Source organism: Toxorhynchites rutilus, chromosome 1 (genome assembly GCF_029784135.1).
Source record: "Toxorhynchites rutilus septentrionalis strain SRP chromosome 1, ASM2978413v1, whole genome shotgun sequence".
In the NCBI taxonomy this organism is placed as follows: domain Eukaryota; kingdom Metazoa; phylum Arthropoda; class Insecta; order Diptera; family Culicidae; genus Toxorhynchites; species Toxorhynchites rutilus.
The window spans coordinates 194817827-194832086 of record NC_073744.1 but is presented as its reverse complement, the minus strand read 5'-3'; the positions used below and the strand labels follow the sequence as shown (position 1 = coordinate 194832086).

At 38.8% G+C, this 14260-nt stretch overlaps 1 protein-coding gene across 1 annotated transcript; it reads right to left on the bottom strand.

The window, feature by feature from the left end:
- Positions 1 to 639: 639 nt before the first annotated feature.
- Positions 640 to 12933, bottom strand: LOC129761779 (aminopeptidase N-like). Its single transcript, XM_055759538.1, has 10 exons — positions 12521 to 12933; positions 12175 to 12459; positions 11438 to 12111; positions 11305 to 11379; positions 3098 to 3178; positions 2727 to 3035; positions 2482 to 2662; positions 1826 to 2417; positions 1497 to 1774; positions 640 to 1442 (listed from the first exon to the last, which is right to left on the bottom strand). Exons 2-10 carry the CDS (start codon positions 12421 to 12423, stop codon positions 735 to 737), a joined length of 3147 nt encoding a protein of 1048 aa, XP_055615513.1. The 5' UTR covers positions 12424 to 12459; positions 12521 to 12933; the 3' UTR covers positions 640 to 734.
- Between the last annotated feature and the right edge of the window lie 1327 nt (positions 12934 to 14260).

Below are 14260 nucleotides of genomic sequence, written 5' to 3'. Positions count from 1 at the left end.
AAGTAATGCAACTCTTTTCGAGGCCAGTTATATTAACAGAAGCGTTTCTTTTGAGAATAGCGCAAAATGATGAGAAATGTTTATATTGCTAGTAGTTTCAAGCCACCAATGTATGGCTCTGTATGCATGCTATGGTGAACGCTTGTTTGGCGCTTGGTTTACGCTTAGTTTGTATGAACGGTATCTAGAGGTGCGATTCCTTTGAGGCAATACTAAATAACATGTAGCATGATATTTGATGCTTGCAAGTGTTGTCATTGCTGTTGTTTACATGCGGTGCCAAAGATAAATTGCAACATACGATTGTTTTGCGAGGGCAAGAATGAATCATCAATCAAATATCGTCAACTGATTCTACAATGAAAAAATCATTCCAGAGATTATTCTACTAAGCAGTTGTTTCTAAAATTTCACAGCATTATAAAATAATATCCGAAGGTATAAACAAGCGACTTATATAAAATAACAGCATAGTTCTACGTCAACAATGCGGTCGTATCTTGGACACAACCTCCTATAATTTTTTATGTATATTTTATGTCATTTGTTTAACCATGCGGCAATGTCTACTGCCGTCGCTACAGAGGCGAACCAGCCCAGGAGGCTGAAAGCCTCTCAAATAAAGAATAAAAAAAAACATGATGTGTTATTTTTGTTTATTATAATTCATAACATACAATATTCATGGCTAAATAAATTTAACTGACTATTTATGTGTTTCCATAGGGTGTTCTTCAAACATCGAACGAGAATGGTGTGTAATGAACAGTGGGACCTATTTCTTTTTTCCATCTTATCAGCTTCATTATGGTATCCCGCATTCGTTTCAATATCTCCTTGTCCATCGTTTGAAATGTGTACGAATAGCGGAAAAATATTTGCTCATACATTGTGAATTCATTTTCGGTAGAAATTTTTCTCAGTAGTATTGATATATCGGTCAACGATAGGTACGATCTCACATCGATCCACTCATTGTACAAGAAATCCAGCGTATACTTGAGAGCAATTTTGTTATCACTGATTGACGAAAGAATCTGATGGTTATACATGTTGAAGAGGGGATCCTTGAGCAGCGCCAGTGTTTTTTTGATCAAACTTATTTCTCGTGTGCAACCCAGGGATTTTATCAATATTTTTTGCATACTGATATCATCAGATTGCATGAATCTATCCTTTATAAGTTTCCACTCATTAATGCCACTGTATTTTATAATTGTACATGTAGACAGGTACAGTTCACGCTCGGAAAATTCAAACGGAGATGCGATGCCTTCAAGGAAGATGTTTTTGAAAACTTGTTTTTGATCGTCTATGCATGCGGCTACGCCTAGTTGACATGCCCAATCTACCAAAAGAGAACCGATCATGGAATTACTATCGTTCACTGGTGAACCAGTAATGTTTTCATAGTTATTTATGATTAGATATTCCAGGAAATGCTGAAACATAGAACATTAGAAACAAAAAAAATCTAGAAAAGGTGTATGTATTACCTCAACATAAACGTAGTTCGGGTGATCTTCCAATGCTTTATATAGAAACTTAAGATTATCCAAAGCACTTTTCCAAGGCTGATAGAGGTCATTGCATTTTGTGAGGAACGATATTACATTGAAAGCGACTGAATAATCCAGTAAACCATGACGTGCTAAATTTAGGGCATCGTCCACAATAGTAGTCAATGTACTGTAGGGTAGAGATCTGAAACCTTTATGGAGGACATGTGCCAACTTTATCCAATGGTTTAGCTCATAATTGACTCTGTAGTAACCTGGAAGATTCAATTGTTAAACCAAAACCAGTTGCTTAAGATACAGCTTACCTATTCCGCTGGGATTCACAATAACCCACGTGTCGTTACTCATCAACTCACAACGAGTCTCGATCGTTAGCACGTTGTTCGAAGCCAATAGCCACTGAACTTTCTCCGAGAACAGCTGTTGATTGGTGTCGTTTATGAACGTGACCGGTATGGTCCACACTTGTTCGCTCATCTCCTCCTCGAACGGAATCATTCGCTGCTGTAGATCAAAATGGCCGCTCAAATTATTTCGTTTGATGTCAATTATAGGATACTTCTCGAAAGTTGTCCAGCTGTGCAGAAAATTGTTAAAGGTTCCGTCCGTATGGCGATTGTTGTTGTTGAGAATTTCAATAATATCGATAGACTCGTTATTGATGCGCTGGACAAAATATTCTCTTACGAACGCATTGAACGTTTGCTCTCCAAGAGTGTAATTCATCATACGCAAAATACTGAGACCTTTGAAGCGAACCAGCTCGAAATGCGCATCTTCCTCCCAATGGTTCGTGAAAACACTGAGTGGGGAGGTTTTGGTGTTGATCTCTTCCTGCATGGCACGTGATTTGCCCTCCAGTAGGAAGTCGTCCATATCATATTGGCTATTGTTTAACTAGAAACATACATAGTGTTAATGAGGCTTTCTTCTAGATTTAGGATAACGCAATACGGTTTACCTTTCCCAATGCGACTGATTCCAAATAAAGTGGAATCGATTCGTGTAACCAATAAACTTCTTTATTTTTATAATCTGCTAGATTATGAATCCAAAGCTTGGCCAGTTCGTTGGAAACAACTCGAAGTAGTGTGCCCTCCGATGTTGGGAAATACGTAGAATCCTTGATCAATCGTTTCTCACTGTATGGTAGGGATAGTTAACATCGGAACACACAATGGGGCACCCACAACCAATTTCACATACCTAGACAAGATCATGCCTTCTTTAATCTCACGAACCGTGCTCTCCATGTTCGGAACGGCAACATACTTTATCGTGTCGTACGGATACTTCATCTTCAAGTAGGTCTCGTACACATTTATAACCGACGCGAATACTGAAACTATTTCCTTCAAGTAATTGTCATAGATGTTTCGGGTATACGCGATGAGATCAACTTTCTCAGTTAGTTCATATCGTTCGGGAGTCATATCCGTAACGATGAAACCAATTTCCGATGCTCGTACCATTCCGGTGGTATTGTATGTATCAACTATTATGGATTCATCCTCCCTGGAAGCAGAGGGATAGAAGCATTACATGGATTGAGTTTCGTTTTGTACAGCTTCACTTACATGAATTCCGACATCTCCAGGTTCAGGCTAGACGCAGTATTCATATCAACCTTCCTTGCAACGTTAATCTCAAATGGTGAGCTGAAAACTGTAGCTGTTAGTTTTTGTTCATAATCGCATAAACAAGTCTATTAATTTGTTGAAAATAAGTCATTAATTATTCTTTAACTTTGAACCATGACTCTCGGTTGTGACACGAATTGTGTCACCACTGAGAATTAGCACCTGTTTGTTTTTACTTTTCAGCGTTGAGTATTGAGTTTTGAACTCGGTCCCAGGTCTCAGGTCCCACAACGAGTCAAATGGATGCTCTCACTTGGTCACTCAGTCGACAGTAGTAGTGTTACGAGTGGACACGTATCAAGATGCGTGGTTAATTAGAATGGAACCATGCGCCATCTCAAATAAAATAAATATTTGGAATATTAGGAAGAAGCTTAAGCCAGCTGAAACTGAAACGGTAGCAGTGGGTCTTTTGAAGCGGTATCGGACCTGCCATCAATGGGAATGGCGAAAAATTCTACATTTAACGAGCGGAAATAAGCGCTGTATTTTGAATATGCCAGACTGGTACGCAAAGCAGGATCTGGAGACAAAGAAGCGTTCGGGGAAACTCTACTCAAATTTGTTAACAAAATGTGATTGAGTGGACATGGTAGTTTTCGATGAAATTCCTGGGCAGAAATTGTATACCACGGTAGATCAGAGAAATTTTCCTCTGTAAATTCCTTCAAAAAGTTCCTCGTCTGGCAAGCAATCTGCTGTGGTGGACTGATATGCGAATCTTTTGTTACTTCTGGTACCATGAACCACCAAATTTACCAGAATAAACGTCTACGAAAGAGACTACTGCCCTGTCTGCAGAAGGATGAGGTGGATTGTTTATTCTGACTGGACTTAGTAAGCAGCAACTACTCAAATTCCACGAGAAAGTGGTACAGAGAAAATGGTGTCACAATTATTTTCAAAAAGGTGAATCCAGGCAATACTCCGGAACACAGGCCAATCAAGGAACATGGGTCGATTGGGAAGTGCATACCGAAGAAAAAGGGTGGGACTGCATTCGAATTGAAGGATTTCGTGCGGTAATGGAATTTTGCAGTTAATCAACAGGCCTTATATTCCTTACAAATACTAGCTGACCCGGCAAACGTTGTTCTACCATATAAATTATTTTTAGTGAATATTTTGGGTGTTAAATAAACCATAATTAATGTATTGTAAGTGTGTTTCAATGTTCAACGGAGTTCCGATCGGGCAGTCGTCGGGTGTAGACATTTTTCAGTTCGCTCCGTATCAGTGTCATAAATTATCAAAATTTATTCACGATAGTAAGAGTTAAATTTTTCCCAGTGTCTGATGAATTCTCTTCTGCTGAAACACAACATCATATATCTCATAGCGAGTGTAACGCAAGAGTTTATTTCAATCATGTCAAGGACGCGTCAGCTTTGTTTACTACAGGGTGGGCCATTTAAAGTGGAAGGATTTGTTTTTGCAATAGCAAAGTAAAGAAGTGGAATTTTAATTTTTTTTTGAAATTCATTTATTTTGGTCCAAGGAGATTTGTTCTAACTACTTTTTCATTATGATATCTCGTAAATGACCGCCTCTGGCCTTGACCGCAAAATGTGCCCTTTTTTCGGCATTTTCCATCACTTTGCCCAATGTTTCGGCCGATATGGCAGCAATTTCTTGTCGGATATTGTCTTTCAGCGCAGCCAGGGTCCTTGGTTTACCAGTGTATACTTTGGATTTTAAATATCCCCATAAAAAAAAGTCAGGAGGCGTCAAATCAGGTGATCTCGGTGGCCAGTTATAATCGCCGTTTTTCGATATTAATCTTCCGGGGAACATTTCGCGCAATAATTTGGTCGTGGCAGCCGCTGTATGGCATGTAGCGCCGTCCTGTTGGAACCAGTAATTGTCCAATTCATTTTCACGAATAATTGGCAATAAAAAATCGGTTATCATTGTCCGATAACGCTCCCCATTCACGGTTACCGTTGCTCCATTTTCGTTTTCAAAAAAGTACGGGCCGATGACTTTATCGGCATAAATGCCACACCACACAGTAACTTTTTGGTCGTAAAGAGGTTGCGTTTCGATGAATTGAGGGTTTTCAGTAGCATAAAACCGACAATTTTGTTATTCACTCCTCCATTCAAGTTGAAATGCGCCTCATCAGACATTATGATTTTTTGCGAAAAGCCACGTTCATTTTTGGCCATTTCGATGTTCCATTTCACAAAATCAAGTCGACGTGGTAAGTCAGATGAGTTAAGTTGTTGAGCCATTTGAATTTTATACGGAAACATTTTCAAATCAACACGAATTATGCGTCGGAGAGTGGTTCGAGCGATGCCTAACTCTTGCGAACGATGGCGACCTGATGTCGATGGAGTCTCTGCAACACTGGCTCGAACGGCATCAATATTCTCGTCGAAACGTCTTGGTCGTTGTCTGGACAGATGACTGGCATTACCAACACTACCAGACGATATAAATTTGGCATATAATCGACGTATAGTGTTGTCTCCAGGCGATGTTTTAACTTTATTTTTATTTTTCCACGCACGTTTGGTTAACACAATTGAGAAGTTATTTTGAATGTACAGCTGAACAATTTCAGCGCGTTGTTTAGGTGTGTATTGTTCCATGGTTAAAATTGTACTGAAATGACGCTTCCAACGCGGTATGACATTTGTTAATCTGACATCTCTGTCAAAAGTTATGGGGTTGCCAGATGCTTCCACTTTAAATGGCCCACCCTGTATATTGAATGAAAACAGCACGAATGAATTTTGATAAACCTGCATTCGCGCACCTTCCTTACTGTAAATAATTTGAGATGATTATCACGCAAGCCAAATTGATATTTATCGCTTGCAGTGATTTTTTATTAACTAGCGTGTCGGTAGAATGTTTTCATAAGTTTTCCGCATATTCGTTGGAATAGCTTTGCACTCGAACAGACTCTCGTATTTTTTTCTTTTCTTTCAATTTCTTCTTTTTACTCAAAATGTCTCTATGTCTCTTTTCATCAACTCTTTCCCTGCGCTCAATTCTTGCTCTTTAAATTTTGACTATAACTTTCAACTTTCTACTCTTCTTTCGTACTCTCTACTTTCTTCTCGTTACTCGCTACTCGCTACTCTCTACTATCTGCTCTCTGCTCTCTGCTCTCTGCTCTCTACTCTCTGCTCTCTACTCTCTACTCTCTACTATCTACTCTCTACTCTCTACTCTCTCTTTTTTTTGTTGTAGAAGGTGGGAATCTTGCATAGACACCCAGTCGCCATGTTGAGGGAGTAGTGTGAGATTCCTACTCACTAAAAACCACCTCCTTCTTCGTGCCATTTCCCTCCCGAAACCACCGTTTGGTATTAGGCCAGGCCGTTTCAGGAGGTGGCTATGCTTATGCATTCATTTCAATGTGCGATCGTTACTCTTCTCTCCCTTTTCGTTGTAGCTCCATCATTATTTTGTTTACTGCGTGGCTCGCTACATTTGTTCTTATTGCTGCACTTTTTTTTTGCGTAAAATTTCCCACGTTCAGATCAGTACCACCTCGCTCGAACATTTCGTTACGTAAAACTATTTTATTAAATACGATTCTTATACTGATTGAGGGGCTTAGAATAAAGCGGTGTAAGTGATTTGATCGATTTGTCTACATCGACCTTCTCTTTTGGTCATAAGTTAGCTACGAATACATTCCCAGCTGTATTTGACAATGGAGATGATAGGTCAGAGCCTCATCTATCGGATTCTATAGCAAACTTAAATTGGAACGTTTTTACAGTTGAGTTATTAACTAAAGAAAAAGTTGATGAAGAGAAATCGATCAAGTCACATACACCCCTTGCATCCTAAGCCCCTCAATTATGAACAAAGAATGCTCCTACGTACAGGAGATGTAGGATGTAGGTAATTTTACCCGCCATTTCCTCACCCAGTATACATATACTGCGGTTAAATGTGGCTTGTTAAATGAAATCGATTTTAATGCGAAGAAGCTAAGAATAGTGGCGAAGCGTTTCATGGCCGTCTCCAATTCAAACACTTCTAATTTTTTTAATTTTATTAAATCTCTTTCGTTTAAAGAAATAGAATAATGGATATTTCAAAAACATGATTTGTTTTTTTTTTGTTCAGAGATCAAAACACATCCAAAAATCGTGCCTTCACACTAGCATACCCTCTAGTCGATTTCACTCTCAATTGGTTGACATTGAATTTTTATGTTTTGATTCTCACCAAAACGCAATGATATTCAATTCAGATGACTCAAATGTCGAGGTGAAAATGAAGACGCAATGAAAAATGAACTTCATATCATGTTCACGTTGATGTTCATTCCACTTGTTTTCATTGATAGTATTGTTTCAGCTTTATCGATAATCGCTTGAGCAGTAGGTTGTCGATACAAGGTAGGTTGAACTTCACCGTATTTCAATGTTGTGAACGTGAATGATGCCCTTAGAAAAATCCTCGGTCGAAAACTACTAAATACATTTGGTAATGCAAAATTAGCAGAATGTACAAATTTTTTGTACATATTGTCAACAAACCCGCATCCCTACCAGAGATTAGTATATTTTACTCGATAACATTAGTAAGCTTGGATATTGTCATATCTGAAAATTCGTGAGAAAAGCGCGTATTAACCATTTTAATTGTTCCCATAAGGCAATACGGAGGTATAATAAGGATATAATTCTGATACGTGCATTTTCGGCGAGAAAATGTAGCCGATATTGGGCTTCCGAATCATGGTTCTGCTTGACATATGTGTTTATTAGTACGGTCGAAAATGACTATAGATTGGTAGTATTTACCAAAAAATTCGTTATATTTACTAATTATTTCTCTCAGTGTGAGAGACGAAAAGGCATTCTCGTTGAACTTCAAAGGGAGAGATTTTCTCACATCTCTTTCTCTCTGAAAACGAATTTTCGGTGAAAAGGAAGACACGAAAATTCCAACATAACACAACTCATCGAAAACTAGTTTGATTGACTGAATATTTTTCTAACAGCTGAGCGAGAATCTCGATCTCTGTTTGCAAATGAATCAAGAATCTCGAGCGAAAATTGTGTCTGAAAATAAATTTATATTGTAATGGTAAGTTTTGGTTCAAGTAATTGGAACGTTATCTTCTTCTTGCATGGCACTAACGTTCCCAGTGGAACTTTTGCCGTCTCAACGTAGCATTACGTGCATCATTTTTATTAGTAGTACTTGGTTGAGATTTTTATGCCGAATAACACGACTTGATTTTACTCTGAAGTGGCAAGCTCTAGAATACGCGTAACCACATTGCAATCTGGAAGAATTTTCTTTGACGAAAAATACCCCGGCCAGAACGGGAATCGAACCCGAACCCCCGGCGTGATAGTGTGGGACGCTAGCCACTCGGCCACGGGAGCACTAATAGGAACGTTATAGTAAATGTAAATAGCCAAAATGGAAATTGTAAAGATCAATCGGTAAGAAAACGTGAATGCTCGAAAGAATTCATATTAAAAAAATTATTTTGAGCGGAACGAAATTCGCCGGGTCAGCTAGTTCAGAATAAAAATCGAACCCGAATCTTCGGCATGGTAGGTGTGACGTCCGCGTTCATCAATCGTCCACGGGAGCAATATTTTGCTCCTATTGCTCCCTCGGTTTACTATTTGTTCCGATTCATGGCATCGGGTCTCTCTGAAGAGTGGTTCTGGGAATTTTACCTGAAAGATGGGTCAAGTTTTGGCCTCCGATGGAGTATACTTTGAATAAAGTAGCAGTAGATTTGATTTCTCAAACGATTGTCTTTTTATAAAAAAACAGGAAGTGGGTTATATCTATGGTATAACCGCAAGGGTGACGTAGGACTATCGTTGATTTAGAGATCATTTGTTTGATGTTGAATCTAAATCCATTCTGAATGAATGAATAAATGAATATTTGGGAGACTTCGAAAACGAGAGCGTTACGTTGGAGGCACAAGGTTTTATGCATCCAATATAGGATACGAAAAACCTTGTTCTGAAGAATAATCTTCAGAAGCTAACCTGCTAACTGTATTTGATTGACAAATCACAAACCCAAATGTATTATATGGATATTTTATGGATAGAAAACATTAAAATAAACTCTTTCACATGAATGTAATTTTAAATTCCCAGAGGAACTGGCAGATTATTTTCAGTAACGATTAGATATTTCCACATTTTCCTCGATACTGGAAGCCCACCAGTGGTTAATACTAACTCGATAACCACCTGTTAATTGTACTTGATTGAAAAATATTTGGTCACAGTGTTACATGAATAGAAAACATTCAAATAAACTCTTTCACATGAATGTATTTTTAAATTCCCAGAGGAACTGGCAGATTATTTCCCAGCAATGATTAGATCTTTCCGGAACTTTCTCGATGCTGAATGGCATCCAAACGGAAAGAATTCTGCGCGTGTATGTGTCGATCCTTCGCCGTCCACCTCCTCCAGCACGTTAGGCAACGATGTTGTCTTGTCGATGTCCTCACGAAAAATGAATGTGTCTCACCACCAGAATATCGCTTAAGTATGCTTTTTGTGTGTGATTGAATCGAGAGAAGGTGTGGTTTACGATGGCAATTTGGAAGGCAAACTAGAGGGGAATGAACTCTCTGAGCTCGGAACTTTCGGTGACTGAGCAATAATCGATTGCGGGCGCATAAAATATTGGATACGGAAATATCCTACTTATGGGGAAGAATAATCTTCTGATCCTGTTAATTGCGATTGATTGAAAAACCACAAAACCAAATGTATTTGGTCACAGTGTTACATGGATAGAAAACATTCAATTAAACTCTTTCACATGAATATATTTTGAAAATTCCCAAAGGAACTGGCAGATTATTTTCAGTAACGATTAGATATTTCCACATTTTCCTCGATACTGGAAGCCCACCAGTGGTTAATGCCAACTCGATAACCACCTGTTAATAGCCGCGCGTGTATGTGTGTGTAGCGATGTCTTCCCAGGGAACCGTTTGTGGCATCACTCTCCTCCTGATAGATTCCCTTCTGGCCTAGGGTGCACAAACAGGCTCTTGGTGACACCGTTCATCCGCGCTTTCATGATAAATAAAGAGCTTCACCGCAACAGCGACAACATGCTCCAATCGCTGTTCAATTAGAACTGAGTGGATTTCCGAGCGCCGCTCGCTTATATACCGATTGGTGATTTCAATAGCCTGTTTTGAAAGCAATTTTAAGACTATTGAAACAAGTTTTTGGATCAAAAAGTAACAAGTATATAACGCGTAGACATTTTATCTTTCGAATGAAGTGTTTATCATACCATTTCGTTCAGTTGTTTAGGAGCTATTAACGCTCAAAATCTCGGTTTCCGGCGTAACGCTTTCGTTTTCGAAACTTTGATTTTACACCCCGGTATAGAAATGAAAGACGTAGTCCTACGTCAAAAAAAAAAATAGAAAAAAATAAATCATGAAGTCATATTTGTACACTTAATAGATCATATCCCAACATATTCATCGGATCTGTTCACAACAATTGCCTGACTATTCGAGCCTCAGATGAGTCATCATTAAATTTTTGCCGAGAGAAATACTTTTCTAGGTCGATTCTGACGTAACAGTCATCAATAATACTATAACTGGAAGAGGAAACGTGAATTTATGAGAATTACACATCACTTATGTTGATGGCTAGCCAAATATGGACCAAATTTAACCAAAGAAAAAAAACATGCTCACGTGGCCAGACAGTCAATAAGAAACATAACCTAGTTGTCATGACACATGAAAACCTTAATTCGTGGTAAAAAAAACAAGTTGTTGATTTTAGTAGCAATATATATCATATGCATTGCTGATTTTTGAGCTATAAGCGATCACATATTCAATGATTGGTGTGATTAACGTTGGTAAAATACACGAAATGAGTGCGTCTTACTCCTTTTACGATTTTAACCAGTAATTACCTAACCGTAAGTTTCGGTTTCAATCTCCAGAAAAAAGTTGATGTTCACAAGATAATCCAACCAAGACCAAGGCAGATCAAGATGGATTTTGAAAAGCTTCTAACTACGTACTTCTGCTACATAAATCATATCATTCGAATATATGCCATCGTTTTGATGGCATGATGTTTTGACAATTGCGCTTGTCAGAGTGTTCAAAAAGATTAATTATCTATTTAACAAACCGAAAATTGTGATCATCCATGCATGGGTATAGTTTCCTGGCATTATTTGGTTCCAATATTGTTGCTGCTATGAACCTGAAACCGAACATTTTATGAAAATCTTCACAAATACACTCGCTGTTATGTCTCATACTTATGATCTCCTTCTCCATCCTTATAGTGCGTGAAATAAAGCCCCTTGTCGTTGGTCATATTTCCGGTAAAATTGACCTTAACTATGTAGTAAATATCCTTCTTCATCTCCGTTCCTAGGTAGATGATCATCTTCTCGTTGGACTCATCAAATTCCAGATCCAATATTTTGATGGTAACAAAATCATCGGAAGGAAACACCGGATGATGGTAGTATTTGGACTTGTCAATCGGTGCGGTCACGTTGGAAGGATCCTCCGATTCCCCGCCATTGTTCTCATCGTTATCACCGGACGTTATTGATTCTGTTGCGTTAACAGCAACACTTCGTTTTTTCCTCAAACGTGGCAGGATATCTTCCTCACTCAGATCCCAATCGAGATCCTCGTCAAAATCCAGATTCGTTAGTCTTATACTTTTCAGCACCGCCACGTCATCTAGCTTGATATTCAAATTTTTCACGTTCAATTCGATTCTTTTATTATTGTGCTTTTTGGAGGTGACTGTAATCCATACAATACCATTGTAGGAAAACGGGTTGAGGGTTTCATTGAATATTGGGTGTATAAACAAGCGGTAGTGCTTTGGGATAACATGCTTCGGTATTCTGGATCGTTTATCGATTAGATATGCACGATGATTAAGGAAATCTTCCAAGGTAATATTTGGCTTATGCTACAGATGAAGAAGTTATTCAGTCGATCTCTGGATCACAATGCTCTATGGTTACAGACTTACCTCGTAGGCGTATTTTGTGCTGAAAAATATGGTGAACGACATGAAGAAGATAAAAACGAATATCAAAACGGCTATGCTTATTCCGCGACATATCGACACGAAGCATCCTCCCTTTCTGGAGTACTCAATATTATTTTCTTCGGGGGAAGTGAAAGCAAAATTTGTCTTTCCACATTGGTACTCCGAGTTCCCGTCGTAACGATATATGATCGTACGATCGCGTTCATTCGAGCTCATTTTGTTCAACATGTTCAACAAGTGTTTATAATTTACATGAATCCATTCCTAAGTGATAACATAATACTGATAATTTGAGAAACAACTACTGCTATCCGTATGGTTATACGTTAACTGTTTGCCTCGGGTAATCTAAACTAAATAAACAATACAATCGAAAAACCAGTCTGCATCAACCGCCGTCGAAAAGCCGCCTGTCCACGTTCAAGTGTATAATTTGACTGAATTTAAGATTCAGTTTATTTACTATATTTTTGCAACTAGATGGTGATCTTGTGGACGGTTTCCGAATGTATCACTGAATAGCGCACTAGCACAACCGTAGGATGATGGCACTGCGCGAATTGCTGTTCCGACTATGGTGACAACAACAAAAGCCCATCAAATAGATTCAAACGATGATCAATGCCTGGGATACATAAAGACTGCGCAGCATCACTTTGCTATCACGAATATAAACGCAAAAGCCAAACTAGTTAGAATCAGACGCACCTACTTATCTTTGTGCAAATACCTGGCACAATAATGAATGGGAGGGAAATGAATGAGACTGGTTTCATGGTTTCGTTTTGAGCCTTAAAATACCGGCGAAGCGAGTTTATTCTAAGGGGCATTGTGTTGTGGTGGACACTGTGAAAAATACACGTGCCGTGTAGGTCACAACGCTCGAGAGATCAAGTGATTAGGGGGAATGGATGAGATTTTTCATGCGCGTTTTTTGTAGTGCCCCAGCCTCATAATGAAGCATGAATTCAAATTCGATTTAGATCGATTCAGGTGTATACCGTGGTTCGGGGCTTTTTCCGATACTGTTTTTGGATTTTTGTTCATTTCATATCTGATATCAGTTTGGGCTCCCTTACGCTGTTCAGCGGGAGTGTTCGACGTGGGTCATGTTTAGAAACACTTTCTTTACATTTAGTCTTTCACAGTTTTTTTAAACTTTCTTACGTTGTCAACCTTATGGGGCATTCCTTAGTACAACTCCATACAACTCAAAACTAGGATACAGTAGGGTAAATGATCTTGGTTTGTCTGATTTGGGGTGTTTTTACGCAACTAGTAAATGCAAATCGATTTTGACGTAGGACTACGTCTTTCATTTCTATACCGGGGTGTAAAATCAAAGTTTCGAAAACGAAAGCGTTACGCCGGAGACCGAGATTTTGAGCGTTAATAGCTCCTAAACAACTGAACGAAATGGTATGATAAACACTTCATTCGAAAGATAAAATGTCTACGCGTTCTATACTTGTTACTTTTTGATCCAAAAACTTGTTTCAATAATCTTAAAATTGTTTTCAAAACAGGCTATTGAAATCACCAATCGGTATATAAGCGAGCGCCGCTCGGAAATCCACTCAGTTCTAATTGAACAGCGATTGGAGCATGTTGTCGCTGTCGTGGTGAAGCTCTTCGTTTATCATGAAAGCGCTGATGAACGGTGTCACCAAGAGCCTGTTTGTGCACCTTAGGCTGGACATGAATCCATCAGGAGGAGAGTGATGCCACAAACGGTTCCCCGAGAAGATCTCGAAGCAGCCGCTACACACACACACATACACGCGCGGAATTCTTTCCGTTTGGATGCCATTCAGCATCGAGAAAGATCCGGAAAATAATCTGCCAGTTCCTCTGGGAATTTAAAAATACATTCATGTGAAAGAGTTTATTTGAATGTTTTCTACCCATGTAACACTGTGATCAAATATGTTTCAATCAAGTACTATTAACAAATGGTTATCGAATTAGCATAAACCACTGGTGGGCTTCCAGTATCGAGGAAAATGTGGAAATATCTAATCGTTACTGAAAATAATCTGCCAGTTCCTCTGGGAATTTAAAATAA

Excerpts from the sequence above, each read along its gene's own strand:
- LOC129761779 (XM_055759538.1), bottom strand. The coding sequence starts at position 12,423 with ATGTTGAACAAAATGAGCTCGAATGAACGCGATCGTACGATCATATAT. Across the intron at positions 3,179-11,304 it reads ATGGATGATCACAATTTTCG|CTCACCATTTGAGATTAACG; the intron begins GTTTGTTAAATA and ends TACAGTTTTCAG. Across the intron at positions 1,443-1,496 it reads CGAACTACGTTTATGTTGAG|CATTTCCTGGAATATCTAAT; the intron begins GTAATACATACA and ends TCTATGTTTCAG.